This window comes from Equus caballus, chromosome 18 (genome assembly GCF_041296265.1).
Source record: "Equus caballus isolate H_3958 breed thoroughbred chromosome 18, TB-T2T, whole genome shotgun sequence".
Lineage (NCBI taxonomy): Eukaryota > Metazoa > Chordata > Mammalia > Perissodactyla > Equidae > Equus > Equus caballus.
Genome location: NC_091701.1, coordinates 24868993 through 24884495, shown reverse-complemented (window position 1 = coordinate 24884495; position 15503 = coordinate 24868993). Strand labels below are relative to the sequence as shown.

The following is a 15503-nucleotide window of genomic DNA, read 5'->3' as shown; positions in this document are numbered from 1 at the left end:
CTATTATATATTTCCCCTAGTATTTTCCTAGTGAGTCACACTTTTTTAATGTAAACTTTAAAATTATCTAGTGTTATTTTAAAGAATGGTATTTGTAATTCTTTTTCATCACAGAAAATTTATAAATTAATTCAGGTAGGCTCAAGGTCTTTGGGACATTTGTTTTTCTATCTAATAATACTATATACCTTTCCATTTCTTGACGTCTTTATTCCTCTCATTAGTGTTTTAAAATTTCTTCATATATTCTTTGTGTGTTTCTTAATAAGTTTATTCTGATATTCCTTATCTTTTTTCATTGTTGCTAATGTGCATTTGTTCTTTTTCCATTTTGTCTTCTCGGTGGCTCTTGTTGGTAGAAAGGCTAGTGATTTTTGTCTTCAAATCTGTGATCAAGCCCTCCCCAGACCCCTTGCTGCTGGCATCCACTGTTTTGTTTTCTGTCTCTATTGTTTTGCCTTTTCCAGAATGTCAAAGAAGTGGAATCATATGGTATGTAGACTTTTGAGCCTGATTTCTTTCACCTGACATACTGCATGCCTGTGTGTTTCTTCATTCAGACCCTTCTCCTGGATCTGTATAATGCCAATGGGCTCAGAAAGGTCCTGAGATCAGGCTGTTACTGCTGTCTCATTTTTTCAAAAAGTGGTTATGACATTTGCCCCTTAGTTGTGCTAACTCCTTTGAGAATTGTGCTCTGCCAGTAATTTTTTTATATCTACAACTGCAGACATCCTCTCTCAGAAACTCTCTTCTCTTCGAATGCGTTCATCAGCCCTTCCTCTACTACTGTGGTATTTTGGTAACAGATGTCTTCCAGCGTTAGTGAAGGTGTAACTTGCATTTCTTTTCTTTCCTTTTTCTTTTATTTCTTTCTTGTTCTAGTGTGGTTTCCTAAGGAAGAGGTAGCATGTCATTACTTTGCAATTTTAAAACTGTATCTCCTTAAACAGGTGTTAAATATAAATTTCTCTAGCAAGTAGCTGCTGCACTATAATTTACTACTTGATTAAAGGCAAACTATAAGCCAAAGGATGTGGAACCTCTCCAGAGCTGAAATGTCATGAGTTCCAGCACGTGCTAAGAAATATCCAACTTTCTTCTGGTGTATCATCATCCCAGCCTTTTCTCTTACGTAATATCTCTTTTGTTTATTCCTTTGAATAATCTTTGGAATTTAATATTCATAATAATTATTAAACATCTATTATTATTTTTAAGTATGCATACTTTTAATTATTAATTATCCTAATAACACAGTATGCTATGCATTTTATAAATAAAACAGTATTGAGGATCACAGAGTCTAAATAAACTTCTCGAATTTACACAGCTAGTTGGTGGCAGAGCTCTGTCTGAAACGTGCATTTTCTGACTCCGAGTCTATTGCTTTTGACTACATCACAGTTACCTCCACAACTGTATTTACTATGATGAGTCTCAGCTTATAAAACAAATTTGTATACATCATTTAATTGGATTCTGATAACAGTTTAAGTTAGATTAAAAGGAAGTTACCATTAATCCCATTTTATAGGTAAGCTCATTTAATTCCTGAAAAACATAAAGAATTTTTCAAGGGCAAGCAGTTTTTTCATACTAGAGAATCAAACAAGGGCTCCTGATCCAAAGTTAGATATTCTTTCTTTTAAATAACTGTACATCCGACACAACCGTTTTCTTTACTTGAAAGTGCTAAATTCTAGATTTAGAATTGTATGAGTATTTGGTCTATTGTCAGCTATTTGGAATTAGTTATTTTGTAAATATTTGGTATCTTGTATCAGTGAGCTATTGTCACAGTAATGTGCAATAAACACCACAATACTGTGCCATAAATAACCACAATACCTACGTGATCACAACAATATGCATAATTTTTGCTCACAAGTTCTCAGGCCTTCTGAGCATTTCTTACGGTCTCGGCTGGGCTTCCTTATACTTTGCAGTCAGTTGCAGGTCATGTAGGTGGCTCTGCTGATCGTGGCAGGCCTCTCTCCCACTCTAGCTATCAGCTAGTCTCTTAAGGTGGATTCAGTTTTCCTCCGCATTTTTTCACTCTGAACATATTTATTCAATGTGCTGATCAGAGCTTCCTAAAGTAGACTCATGTCCATTGAAAACAAAATGGCAAGTGACACCCCTACACCAAGGACAACCAGCTTAGGTTAGCACCCTTCTAAATCTATGACCTGTTATGAATTATGTCTTCCCTGATGCTAGGTGTTGGGGACATCATAATGAGCAAGACAGACAAGATCCCTGTTTTAACAGAGCTTATGATCCAGTGAGGAAGATAGATGACAAACAAGTAAATACTGGTTTTAAAATATATTTCAAAGAGAATAAATAGGCTATGGTAATATAGAATAATGGTGATGGGTCTTTATTAGGTAACTGATCAAGGAAGACCTCTTTGAGGAAATGGGATTAATAAGAATAGTAAACCTGGTTGCAGTTGACAAAAACCCAGCTCAAATTAAGTTGAAAAAGTTAATGCAGTGGTTTACATATTCAAAGCATGGAAAACTAATAGGAGATTTGAAGGAAGAAACCAGTCTTAGGGATAATTGGAAGTATGGATTTCAACGTCCTTAGGACAAGGTCTCTCCCCAGGTCATCACTGTCTCATTCTTTGTGGCTTTTTTCTCTTCTACTGCAATATCACAATAGACTTCTGCACACTACAAGGACATCAACACTGGCAACACTTGGCCTGGAGATATGTGACCTTGGAAGAAATGAGACTCTTCCCTCCAGCTTGAAGACTTCTCTGGAAATTTACAAACCCATTAGCCTGACTTAGGTCTCACATCCACCTCTTCAGCCACTCACTGTGGACAGGGATGATTATAGCAGCTCACATCCAGAGGATGTGCCTAGACTTAGGATAGGAAAATCAGTTTCCCTAAAGGGGAATATGAAACCTTAACTTCATATCTGTTTTCAAAGCTTCTCTCTTTTCTTCCAACTCAGGCGCTGTCCAGACTTAAAAACTAGTGTGGGAATGGTATAGATATGATTTTCTTGGACTGTGAAGAAAGCTACCATCTTCCCTCTTATGAGGAGCACTTCTTAACTATAAATCCAATAACTCTCTTCATAGAAATCCTCTTTTGTTGGCTCTCTCTCCTTCATGGATCTGAGGGCATGTGATGGGTTAAGAGTAGCACAACTAGTTTTAGCCAACTCTTAGCAATTCCTATAGTGATGTTTCTGAAGTTTGGACTGTCAGCTGAAACTCCCCTAAAACAGAAAATCTCCAATTTTGTCTTTCAATTGCAATAATTCTTGTGTTCTCTAATCAGAATCAGGTATATAGAAATCCAAGGAAGAAAAAGTCATTTATATCTTATTTTAATGAATACACGTAAACTTGTTTTTGAAGTTTCTTTTAAATTTTGGATTAAAAGAACTTACTCGTTTAATACAGAGAATTATATAATAAATTATACTTTTAAATAAATGGATTTTGACCTCAAGCATTTTATTCCACTTACAAAAGTATATAAATATTTTCACAAGCCTATTAAAAATAAATTTATTTTCAGATCCTTTTGAAGCTTTCATCATCTTTTCTATTCGCCATGAGATCAGAAGGATTGATCTTCATAAAAGAGACTATAGTCTACTTGTTCCTGGATTAAGAAACACAATAGCACTTGATTTTCACTTCAATCAAAGTTTACTTTATTGGACAGATGTTGTAGAAGACAGAATATACCGAGGCAAGCTTTCTGAAAGTGGAGGTACAGATATTATAATTTTGACTTAATGTTTAGATTAATTTTTAACTGAAAATTCCAGAAAAACTTCCGTAATAGAAGGAATTTTGATTAATCTTTGGCCTCTGGTTCTTTATCTCCTCACTCATGTATGTAAAACCAAGGATATCAAGTGTATATGTGAACACATGTTGGGAGAAGGGAGCGGTGAAGGCCTTTGCAATTCATTCCATTTTCAAAGTGTGGACTTTTCCATGTACATTTGGTGAGGAAATTTATTGACAAGAACAAAATGACTGCCTTCTGAAGATTAGTAGTCATATTTTTGTGATTTAAAATAACTTTTAATGTGTTTTTTAATGTGTTACCATCTGTCAGCATAATTCCAAGAAATAATGAATTGTTACAAAGACTGCTAATACCAGCTAAATATTTTTGCCATAATTTAACTTATCTCTTTTACTAATCTACCCCTTTCTTACATAGTAAGGCTTTGAGATAAATATAATTCTCTTGAAACAATTCCCCTGAAAATAATTCTCTTGAAAATGTTGGATCTGTGTAGCATTCCAAAAGCAAGATATGTCTATCAAAATCTAAATTCTTCCTTAAGTCACCTTTGCAATTTGGGAAAAATGGTAATATTTAAACACACAATATAATTATAATGTGTGAATTTGTGTCCTAATATTGCAGGACACTGATTTCAAAAGATGGATTTAGATCCATGAGCTTAGATGGTTAACTGTTTAAAAAAAAGCAAAAACAACACACTGTTAAAATATCTCATGAAAACACTGGCAATGTCACAAACTACAAAGAGTTATCCTATTAGAAAAAGCGTCTTTAAAATAAAATTTTTAAAAATTCCAAAAGAAACTAAGGAATAGAAATATAAGAATATTGGTGGACACTACCAAAGTGCTTATTTTTATTTAGACCACACTAATGCCTTCTCTTATTTGCAAATGTGTTATATCTTGCAAGTCTTATGACCCCAGAGGGGGTGGGAGACTGTGATTTGGGGTTGTCTTTTTTAAGGTTAAATGCAGTAAAGCTATCTCATCTGTCATGCTTCAAAAAAGAGGAAGAGCTGACTAGCTATAATAATGCGTGTTGCCCCAGGTGGACTTTTTCTCTTCATTCTACCCCTGAAAATCAACATTTGAATTAAATTGCGCTGATTTTAACCAGCACATCATTATTATTCCCCAAATCCCTTGTTCTGCCTAAAAAGTCAAAAAAAAGAAATAACTTTTTTGCAATCTCAACATTGTTGTTAGCTCAGAGATGTTTGAAAATTCTATTCTACTGTCACTGAAAGGATTTAAGAGATGAAAAATTTCTGATGGGAATGATCAGTAATTCTAACTTTGGACGCTTCTTGGTTTCCTCTGTGCCAGGTAATAACTTTTGCACTATATTTCTCAAAGTTAGTATGTTTAAAGACTTTGTAATGCTACTAAGTAGGCCTTTTCCTTTGTGCTCAACACGTTCCGTGAATGGGTACAAGTGTTGGTTTTCCCTTTTTTGTAGGTGTCAGTGCGATTGAAGTGGTTGTGGAACATGGCCTGGCTACCCCGGAAGGACTGACAGTTGACTGGATAGCAGGCAACATATACTGGATAGACAGCAATCTGGACCAAATCGAAGTGGCCAAACTAGATGGTTCTTTAAGAACTACACTAATAGCAGGAGCCATGGAACACCCCAGGGCCATTGCTTTGGACCCAAGATATGGGTAAAGAAATTTGCCTTTCACAGATTCACTTTGGCGTAAATAATAATCTTTCAAATTAATATTGAATTCAACTAGCTCATAAAATTATGAATCAAAGTGCTTATTTTGTGCACGTATATATTTGTGTGGATATATATAATTGTGTATGTATTGTGTGTATGTGTGTGTGTGTGTATATGTATATAATTGTATATATATCAACCAGTTTAAGTTTAGCACCACAAGTTTAGTTATAGGATTGCTTACATAGGTAATTTTAGAGGACAGAAATGGCTTTTGCATAAATATGGGCATTAGGCCCTATTGGAAGCTATTGCAATTCTATTTTGAAGCAGTAACTTAATGAATTTCTCTTTGACCTGCCAAAGAGCTGCTGTAATTGTTTCTAATGGTTGCAACCCACAGGGCCAGTCTTTGGTCCAAACAGTCACAGACGTTCATCTCCTCACCCTTTATTTATTTTGCATGTACTTGGAGTTAGTTTAAAAGAAAATTGGGAGAAGCTTGAAGGAGTCCAGTGGTGAGAAACTGACTATGGGGACATTTGAAAGACAAGGCACATGATTCTGGAAAACAAGGTCAAATGCTGAGTAACTCAGGTTATTGCTTGCACTGTGCCGCTGTGTGTTTCTGTGAAAGAGCAGAAGAGAGACCCTGGATTTGGAGCCAGAAAACCAGGGTTCCAGTTCCTGCTCAGTCACTTATTCTCTGGGAAACCTACTGAAGTGTGTTTTCTTCCCTTAGATTTCAGTTTTCTTTTTTGTAAATCAGGTATCATAATATCTTTATCATCAGGTTGTTTTTGAGGAGATAGTAAATATGTAGAAGATAATATGTAACTGATAAATGTGAGAATACTTTATTACTGTTAATTATTTATTTCCTTGGTAATTATTTTGTAAATATAAAACTCTTGTCAAGTCTAAAGGATAGTAGAAAGGAATTTTTCTTTTTTGGCTCTATACCTTAAGTAATACGAACTCCAGGGAGCACCAGTGAGCAGGGGAGTCAGCCAGAAGGGAGTTTAATGAGATGCAGAAGAGAGAAGGGAGCACATTGTATCTAAGTCAGCTTGCTGGCCAAGCTCTCTGGCTTGTGCTCTGGTTTATGCCCAAGACTCAGAAATCAATAGCTTGGGAAGTTTGTTTGTCTTCCTTTTCCTCAGTTCAGACACAGAAGTTAAAGGATGAAGCAGCTTGTCTTGAGCAGGGTTCCAAACCGGCACCCCTCACTGATGCGTCTGCTTTACCTTCCACAGCATTTTAACTTTATTTGAATTAGTTGCCCAAAATTGAAATATTGAGAGGTTTTGCATACAATGCTGGATTTCTGGTTTCTCTGGAAAACATAGGGAGATCTGGCAACAATGTGCAGAGCAGTAGCTGTATCTTTTACCATAGAGGTGTGTTCTCTAGTTGACACACTTTACCCTTTGCCCATTTCACTCATTACCGCTTGTAATAACAATTCACCAGGAAGAGGTGTGCTATGTTTAATAAGAAATTCTCTTTTTTAAACAGACTGTTCTTGAGGTTACAAGTAGATTGCTGATCCTGACCCTTTACTTCCTACAAAAGTTTATCATCAACAGGGGTTTTACCCTCAATGTAACAACCAGTGGTGTGAAACTTTCAACTATTAAACCTGTCTAAGTTCTACCAGCATCTTATCTGCATGAGAAACTTTCTATATAAGGGAAAGTGAGATTTTGGAGAAAGTTGCAGTTTCAGCATGTATACCAACATGATAGGAAAACTGGGAATGCTTCCGAAATTATAAATGGCATACAGAAATCAAAAACCAAAGTTCCCAGTGTATGAAAATTTTGAAAATATTCTGACCAAACGAAGCAGTGAATCTGGGAGTTGAAGCTTCATTTTCTATAGCTTTGAACTGACAACGCTTAGGATAAACTCATTTCTCTCAGTTTGCTTGGGGAATACACAACCTGAGAGGAGGAAAAGAAAACAGAAACACAGGGATGCACAACCCACAGTTACAATTTAAATGAAAATATCAGACACCATTTCAGTGATATAAGTGGATCTCCAGAAATAAAATATCCTTTAAGAGTTGAAAGTACAGATCGCTAGCCTCTGTGTAGGGAAAACCTGACAATGCTTCTGAGAAAGTTGGTGCCTTCTGTTACTTATTGCTACTATAAAATTGAGAGGCTAATGAAGATAATTACAGTAGTAATAAATTATTTTTAAAAATGGGTGAAGAAATAACACTTGTAAAATTGTTTCTGGCATAAATGACCAAAGTTCAGATGACAGTACTGTTTCATTCAACTCTAGTAATGAATTAAAAGGTTAACATGTTTGGATATCATGATATGATAGGATTTTTATTCATAAAAATTATTTTATAGAGGATTGACATGATTAAGCTATGAGGTATGTGTAAACACCTTAAAGCCCAGTTGGAGCAATTAAATTTTAAAATGTAGTGCAAATATTAAAATATTTTTGGGTTTATTGGATATTTTGATAAAAAGTTCATAGGTATTTTTAAACATTGGACCTTTCATATGATAAGCTCAGAGCATCATAAAAATAAGTATACACATACATTGACCTGCAAAGCCAAGCTAAGCACAGAAAAAGCAACACTGAAAAATAATTTAACTCAGTTGATTTATTAAACTTAGTGCTATTCACATATTCAGAAAAAAGCCATGAAAATTTTCCCTATTTCTCAAATTATTCATAAAATATATAAGGAAGCTGTGACTAAAAGTGATAGGAGTTCTAAGGACATTTAAGTTTCTTTTGAAGATTTTTATATTAGGATAAATTCACTGTATAATCTTTTGAGAAATATGGTTTGTGTAAATGCTATTATCTTTCCTACTAAATAGTAAGCTTTCTGAAGGCAAGCAACATTGCTTCCAAGTCTGTGAAATCCTTCACCGCTCTTGGCGTATATAATTGTACTCAATAAATGCTTGTTCCATAAGTTAATGCATAGGTATAAATAGACTTTTGTTTACATGTGACTTACCAGAACTAAGAATACACCTTAAAGAGCGAAGTAAAAAACCATTAATGGGTCACACTATAAACTTTTTACAATAACAAATGAAAAAAAAAGTTTGCAACCTGACACTTTGCTTCCAAAGCACAGCTGAGAAAAAAAAAAAATTAGGCTACAATATTAGCCCCATAAAACATGTTTAAATCATGCAGCTTTCCTACAACAATCAAGGTCTTTGTGACCTTTTTTACAGACGCCAAAAAAGAAGTGTTTTTAATTGACTACTTCGCCTCCTCAGGACAGAATCCACTGGCCTTCATTTTACATTATAAAACATATTTGCCTCCATGCCACATTCCTTCAGTATTCTGGGTTTTGACCCAGTATTGCAAGTGACAAGTCATTCCAAGATGGTAAATTAAGAGTCTTAAGAGCCATTTTTCCTTCATTCCATTTTAAAGGGATACACTTATAGCTAAGGTGACCTGAAAAAGTACATGAATCTCCTCTAAACATCAAGCTTCTTATTAGGGAGTAACAAGCACCAGGGAGTTCAGAATCTACAGGGCGTGCCCTTCAGTTCCTAAACTTTCCTTGCCTTTATGCTTGTGCAACTGCATGGCATCTCCCTGCTCCATTCCTGGTATTTAGTTTTCCTTTGTCGTAATAACTGGACTCTGCTGTAACAATTGCTATAATCTGGTGGAATCAGATATAGTGATTGTGAAGATTAGCGAGACATCTAAATAAAATTTAATTTTTTCTGGGAGTGTTCCTAAACAAAACTAATAAAGACGCTGTTGGTTTTAGAAGACCTAAAGATTATAGATAAGTAACCTCTTTTTTCCTGCCAAGATCATTTATTTTCACCTTCTGCTGCCTGACCTGATAGATGATAATGGCCCTTTCGTGCCTGTAATGGTACAAGTTGTTCACGGTCCATTGACCCAATTCAATCCTGATACAGACTAACCCGCGAATGCAGGAACTGGAGAATCAGTTGACTGTACTCTCTTTTTTAAAAGCAATTGTGGCTGAACATTTCCATACCTCTTGCAAGAAGAGATATTCAGTCTTTGTATACTTGAAGAAATAATACAATCATTGAAATGTTAATATATTTTAACCATAAAAAGGAAGCAATAAGAGAAAAATTATTCTTTTAAAATATCATATTGTTAAGTATACAAAAGAGTGCCTAGAATTTTATGAAACAATGATCCTTGAAATCAACTTTGAAAATTGATTATAAACTGACTTATGGCAAGGTTAAGAACGTTTTTAGGGGAACTAATTCTAGAACAAGTTATTTTATAAAAAGTGTTGGAAATTTCCCACTTGAATTGATGACAGATTAGGACCACAATGACCACTACAGAAGAAACAACTCAATGTTGCTATGTTCAGTGAAGAAATAAAGGGATCACTTATTTTAGAATTCCTCAGATTGTCCCAAGCCATATATTTTTGTTCACTGGAAACGTATTTGAGAGTTCACAGTACCCATTTCTGGTAAACCTACATATAGAGAATGCAGAAATTCACGGTTATTGATATGTGAGTTGGAATTGCAGTAACCACATAAGGCAGAGCGAGGTAGAAAATTACCAGGGAGACACCAATTTTCCATTTGTTACACAGGCAAAAGACAAGGCTCCAGAAGTCTTTGGGTCATCAGTTCCAGGTGCAAAGTACAGCCTTGTCTAGATCTCGCTACCTTGTTTGTCAAGGTTTCACCATAAATTTGATTGATGCTATGTTGGTCTTGTTTCTATTTTAAATTTTATTATTTTTTATTCTAAGTTTAAGGAGAAGCTGACAAATAACAAGTGGTGTCAGTGAAAAGATGTGTGTTTCCAAAACTAAATTTGAAGTGAGTCATATAATTCATTTCATATTCATTGTCTTCGAGAAAGACATTTAGCTACTTAACTGAAGAGCCTTCCAGCTATATATTAATTAACAGGTGTTCCATTGTCTATTTAACTGGCAACATATTATATATGAAATAACTTATAAGCAATACGTATGTATATAAGCAATATATGTTATTTCATGTTGATATTTCCAGATAGTTACTATTTTCTCTTACAAGACAATCTTATCTTCAAACATTAGTCTTTCAGAAAAGGATTCCTAACAATAAGATTTTGTAAATGTCTTCTGGTACATTTAAAAAATTCTATTTATTTGAGTTAGTTACGCTTTTAACGTTTTACGTAGAAATTTTCAAATACACAAAATAGAAGGAATTGTATAAAAAACTCCCTCATATCCATTACCCAGTTTCAACAATTATCAATACATTGTCCTCTGCCATATTAGTGTTCATTTTTATCCTTTCCCAATGGTTTACTTAATTTATTAAATGTTGGTGGCTAAACAATGAATAATTTGGATATTGTTTTTGTAGATGTGTTCCTACCAGCAGGGCTATGGAAACTCCTAAAGCTGCCCATGAGACTAAAACATTTTTCTTAATATAAACTCATTTTTGAGAGACTTTCTATGAGATAAACCCAATCCTATGACCTACTAAATCCTTTTCTCATGGTTTTGTCTCATGCTTACTTCACAAACTAATCTACCTTCACATACATGCTATTGTAACATTTAAACATTGACATTAGTGTTAATTCTCATTCTGTCTGTCTCTCTCTCTCTCTGTCTCTGTCTTTCTCTGTCTCTCTCTCTATCCATGTCTTTAACAGTTTGGAAATACTGAGATTTTGCCTTTAAAAGATATTCTCTATGAATATGTATGTGTGGATGCACATACAAACACAAATCTTTTCTATGTGCTAATCATCCTGTGTGCTAAATTGTTTATATCTATTAACTCTTCAAATGCTCCCTACTACATGTGTACTGTTATAGTTTTCATTTACAAATGAGAAAAAGAAGTCTGAGATTAAGTGTACTTGAGTAAGAGACAGATCCCAACCTTGGTTCCAAGTTTGTCTAACAGAAAAACATACATTGCCACTATTCAAGATGGACACAATCATTTAATAACATGTTTTCAATGTCTAGTGCTTAAGTTGTATATGAACTTTCACTCTTTTCAAGAAGGTTAATATCTGACTTCTCTGTGCACCATACTCCTTTAGCACATATACTGACTAAATTTATTATATAATGTTTTGAATTTTCTTCTAATCATTTTATATTTATAATTCCATATCCTATAAGAGATTGTATACTTCTCAAAAATTGAAGTCATGGTGAATACTTAGTTTACATCAGTGCACATTTCCTTAAATAAACATAATAAATTTTTTTAAGAAGACTGGTTGAATTCAATTTTTAATTTTGTTCCGGAGAATTATTTCATTTTCCAAAGTAATCTGCCAAATTCTTATACTAAATGATCATTCAAAATAATGGAAGAATCTAAAAATAGCAAGACTAAATATAATTATGATGATGAACAAAATTTATTTTTGCCAATAACTTTACCATTTCTCACCAAAATGTTGTCAGAACTGATAATAGGAAATTTTACTGGACTGTAACTATCTTTCTAGTCCTTTTCATTTTCCCTTCCCAAATCTCCATGCTACTCACTGAGTTCTACTACAAATGTGGAGAAGGCAACTACCATTTATTGATTACCAGCCATGCTCCTACTCTTGTATCAGCTGCTTTCCCTTTATTGTTGTATTTAGTGACATGACATTAAATTGTTATATGTTAAAAGCATGAGAACAGAAGTTAGACTGTCTAGTTTTCTATCTCCTTCTGCCACTTGCTAGCTACGTAACCCTGGTCAAGTAATTTAACTTCTCTAAGCTTGTTTTCTCACCTGTAAAACATGGATAAATTTAGCCATGGATTCAAGATCAATTACATGAGATCTCAAAAAATATTAGCTAGTTCTAATGATTGTGGAATTGTTATGTAACTATATTGTAAATACTATAGAAACACACATCAGCAGTTAGGCCACTGACAATTAAACATAAACCATCCGTTACCTAATAGCCTTAGAAATCAAATGCATGACATGCAGCACTTAATGCGTGTTCTGTGGAACTGTTTGTGCACCATAAATTTGTGAAGTTATAAATAGCATTTGGTAAAAAAAAAAAAACAAAAAAACAAAAACAAAGACGAAGCTACGCTCTTTAACATATAAAAAGTTGTGTTTTAACAACTGCCTGTTTGCATATATCAAAGTGTATGATTTCCTTCTGTTTTCTCTTTATATCCTCTGTTATATGATCTATTCTATTCGTGTGAATCTGAATATTATCTCCATACTGATGACTTCCAAATTCATGTCTCCAGCCCTGCCTTCTCTGAACTTTACCCTGGCATATCACACAGCTTCCTGGACATCTCCTTTTTGATGTCTTGAAATCTCAAGATCAAAAAAGTAAAAACTAAACTGTTGATTGCTATCCACGCTCATCCACACTCACTTCCCAGCTCTTAAAGTCTGTTCCTCTTCCATTTTCCCATATCACTTAATGGATTCTCTGCACACTCTCTCCTTGTCCTTACTCTGAGTTTCCTGAAACAAGAAACGAACAGTTACCTATAATTCTGTTCTCTACTTCCAATCATCAGCTAGTCGTGGTAATTTTATCTCCAAAATATACCCTGAATCCATTCACTTCTCTCCACTGCCACCACACGACTCCAAACCACTATCACCTTTACCTGGTCGTTTAAAATAACCATCTGACATACCCACGCTCTTGCCTCACTATAATCCATTTATATATGATATCATTAAATATGCTTCTTATTCCCTTGGAATAAAATCTCAAATAATTGCTTTATCATACAAGACCCATAAGATCACCTTGTTCAGCTTCATCTTCTTCCCCTTTCCTTCTCACTCTCCTCATATCTGACATGTGACCTCATTTCTGTTCCTCCAATCGCCCCAATAGGGCCTTTATGTCTGCTGTTTATTTTGCTTGTCTTGCTTTTTATACGGCTCTCCTCAGCTTTTAGATTACATAACAAAATTTTGCTTCAAAATATCTCAGCAGCAGTAGTGATATATTCATGTGTTTATTTAGTCTGTCTTCACCAGACTTTAAGCCCCGTGAGGGTAGATAATGTATCCGTTTCTCTTGTGACTGTTCACCTAGCCAGGGCCTAGCGTACAGTAATACTCAATAAGTGTTTGTGGAATGAATGACTGAAACAATAGCAATATTTCTTTTTCTTCAGAATTCTTTTCTGGACAGATTGGGATGCCAATTTTCCTCGCATTGAATCTGCCTCTATGAGTGGTGCTGGGAGAAAAACCATCTATAAAGACATGAAAACCGGGGCTTGGCCTAATGGACTAACTGTGGACCACTTTGAAAAAAGGATAGTTTGGACAGATGCCAGGTTTAAAAATGATCTTTTTTTCTGTATTTCCTGTTACCTTCCTCAGATAGTATTGACAAAATCAAAACATGTCCTGACATGCATGTATCGTGTATACATATATATTGATATTGGTGGTGATTTTTGTTTGTCTTTTTTTTTACGATGGCTTTTTTTCTTTCTACAAATCAGATACAGGCCTATAAAATATTTTTATAGAATATTTTTTCTGTTACTTATCTAATTAATATGAGCATATCACTGGACTATTTGAATGAATTTTGATAAACTACCAATGTATTTCTATAGGTCAGATGCTATTTATTCAGCCCTCTATGATGGAACAGGCATGATAGAAATCATCCGAGGCCATGAATACCTTTCTCATCCCTTTGCTGTGTCTCTATATGGGAGCGAGGTCTATTGGACAGACTGGAGGACTAACACACTCTCAAAAGCCAATAAGTGGACAGGGCAGAATGTCAGTGTGATTCAGAAAACCAGTGCACAGCCGTTTGACCTTCAGATATACCATCCCAGTCGTCAGCCACAGGGTAAGTGCTGGTTATGAATTAACCACCCAGAAAGTGTTTTCATTTTAATCATATAATATTCGAACTGTAAAATAACTTATGTAAATTAAGTTATCAATATTTTATATATTTTGTATGATGAAAGTGTTCCAGCCTCTATTTTAATTAATTTAGGAGTCTTTTCTTTCCCTTTTTATTTATTTCACATAGGAATAAATTGAGAAATCTTAGAAATTAACAGTTTTACATCAAGTCCTCAAATTCATAGTCCCTGCTATTGCATCAATAAAGGATACTGTGGGAAGTTGTAGAAGTTGTCTTCAGATTTGAAATCTATTACCTAAGTATGATCAGTCAATTGGAGGAGAAGCCCAAGGACACATTTGTGTTAGCCCCCAAGTAGTCTCTGTGTAGTATATTGAGAGGACAAGGAACGGTGCATAAGAAAGGATCAATTATCTGCTTGAACTTTTCCGTTTTAAGAAAACTGAGTTCTTATGAACAGGTGTGTTACCTCTCCCCGTGTAGTCCACATTTTGGTTCAGTAGTAATCTCCATCTTGGTTTTTTCATTCCGGTTCTTCCACTCAATCCTTGCCAAATCTTCTTAATTTTAAGTCTCACATTTCTTATTTTTTTTCTTCTTCTGGGATTCATGACCATTCAGTGCAACATTAGCTCATCCTTTTATACCTCTTGCCTGACTCTTCCCCATTATGATATGTGTCATAACCTATGGAAATCTCATTCTAATGAAAATTATGTTTCCGCCATGATTAGCATATTTTTATTTGAGACATATTGTTCTCAGATGACAAGCTCTTTCCTGTAGAGGATGCATTTTCTCCGTCTTTCAGTGTAGAGTAGATCTTCCACGTCATTGGCATTTCTGGTCTTATGGACACTTCAAGCCTTATTTTAAATTCATGTTATATTAGCTTCTCCCAGACTTAGCTAAAAATAGTCACCTCTGTGGTCTACAAATTTCATGGCTATTCTCTGGCTTTCTTCAATACTTGGCTTTCATTCTCTCTCAATACCATTTCTCTTTACCAAAATTTCCTCATCTGTAAAATTTTCTGTGCCCTCTGTCTGACATAGTCTGATTGAATCTAGTTCTCTTCTGAGATACTTGCAATTTCTCAGTTTCAATTTTCTTATATAATTGATCCTTCTTTGTCACATGGGAGTATCT

General features: G+C 34.7%; 1 protein-coding gene across 4 annotated transcripts in view; it reads left to right on the top strand.

The window, feature by feature from the left end:
• The window catches only part of LRP1B (LDL receptor related protein 1B), a 1824397-nt gene that overhangs the window by 1200533 nt on the left and 608361 nt on the right, over positions 1 to 15503 (top strand). For all 4 annotated transcript variants that reach the window (XM_070241833.1, XM_023622537.2, XM_023622536.2 and 1 more), the window contains 4 exons: positions 3552 to 3749; positions 5262 to 5466; positions 13633 to 13797; positions 14086 to 14330. In XM_070241833.1, the coding sequence (XP_070097934.1) occupies positions 3552 to 3749; positions 5262 to 5466; positions 13633 to 13797; positions 14086 to 14330 (813 nt within the window). The remainder of the gene's footprint in view (positions 1 to 3551; positions 3750 to 5261; positions 5467 to 13632; positions 13798 to 14085; positions 14331 to 15503) is intronic.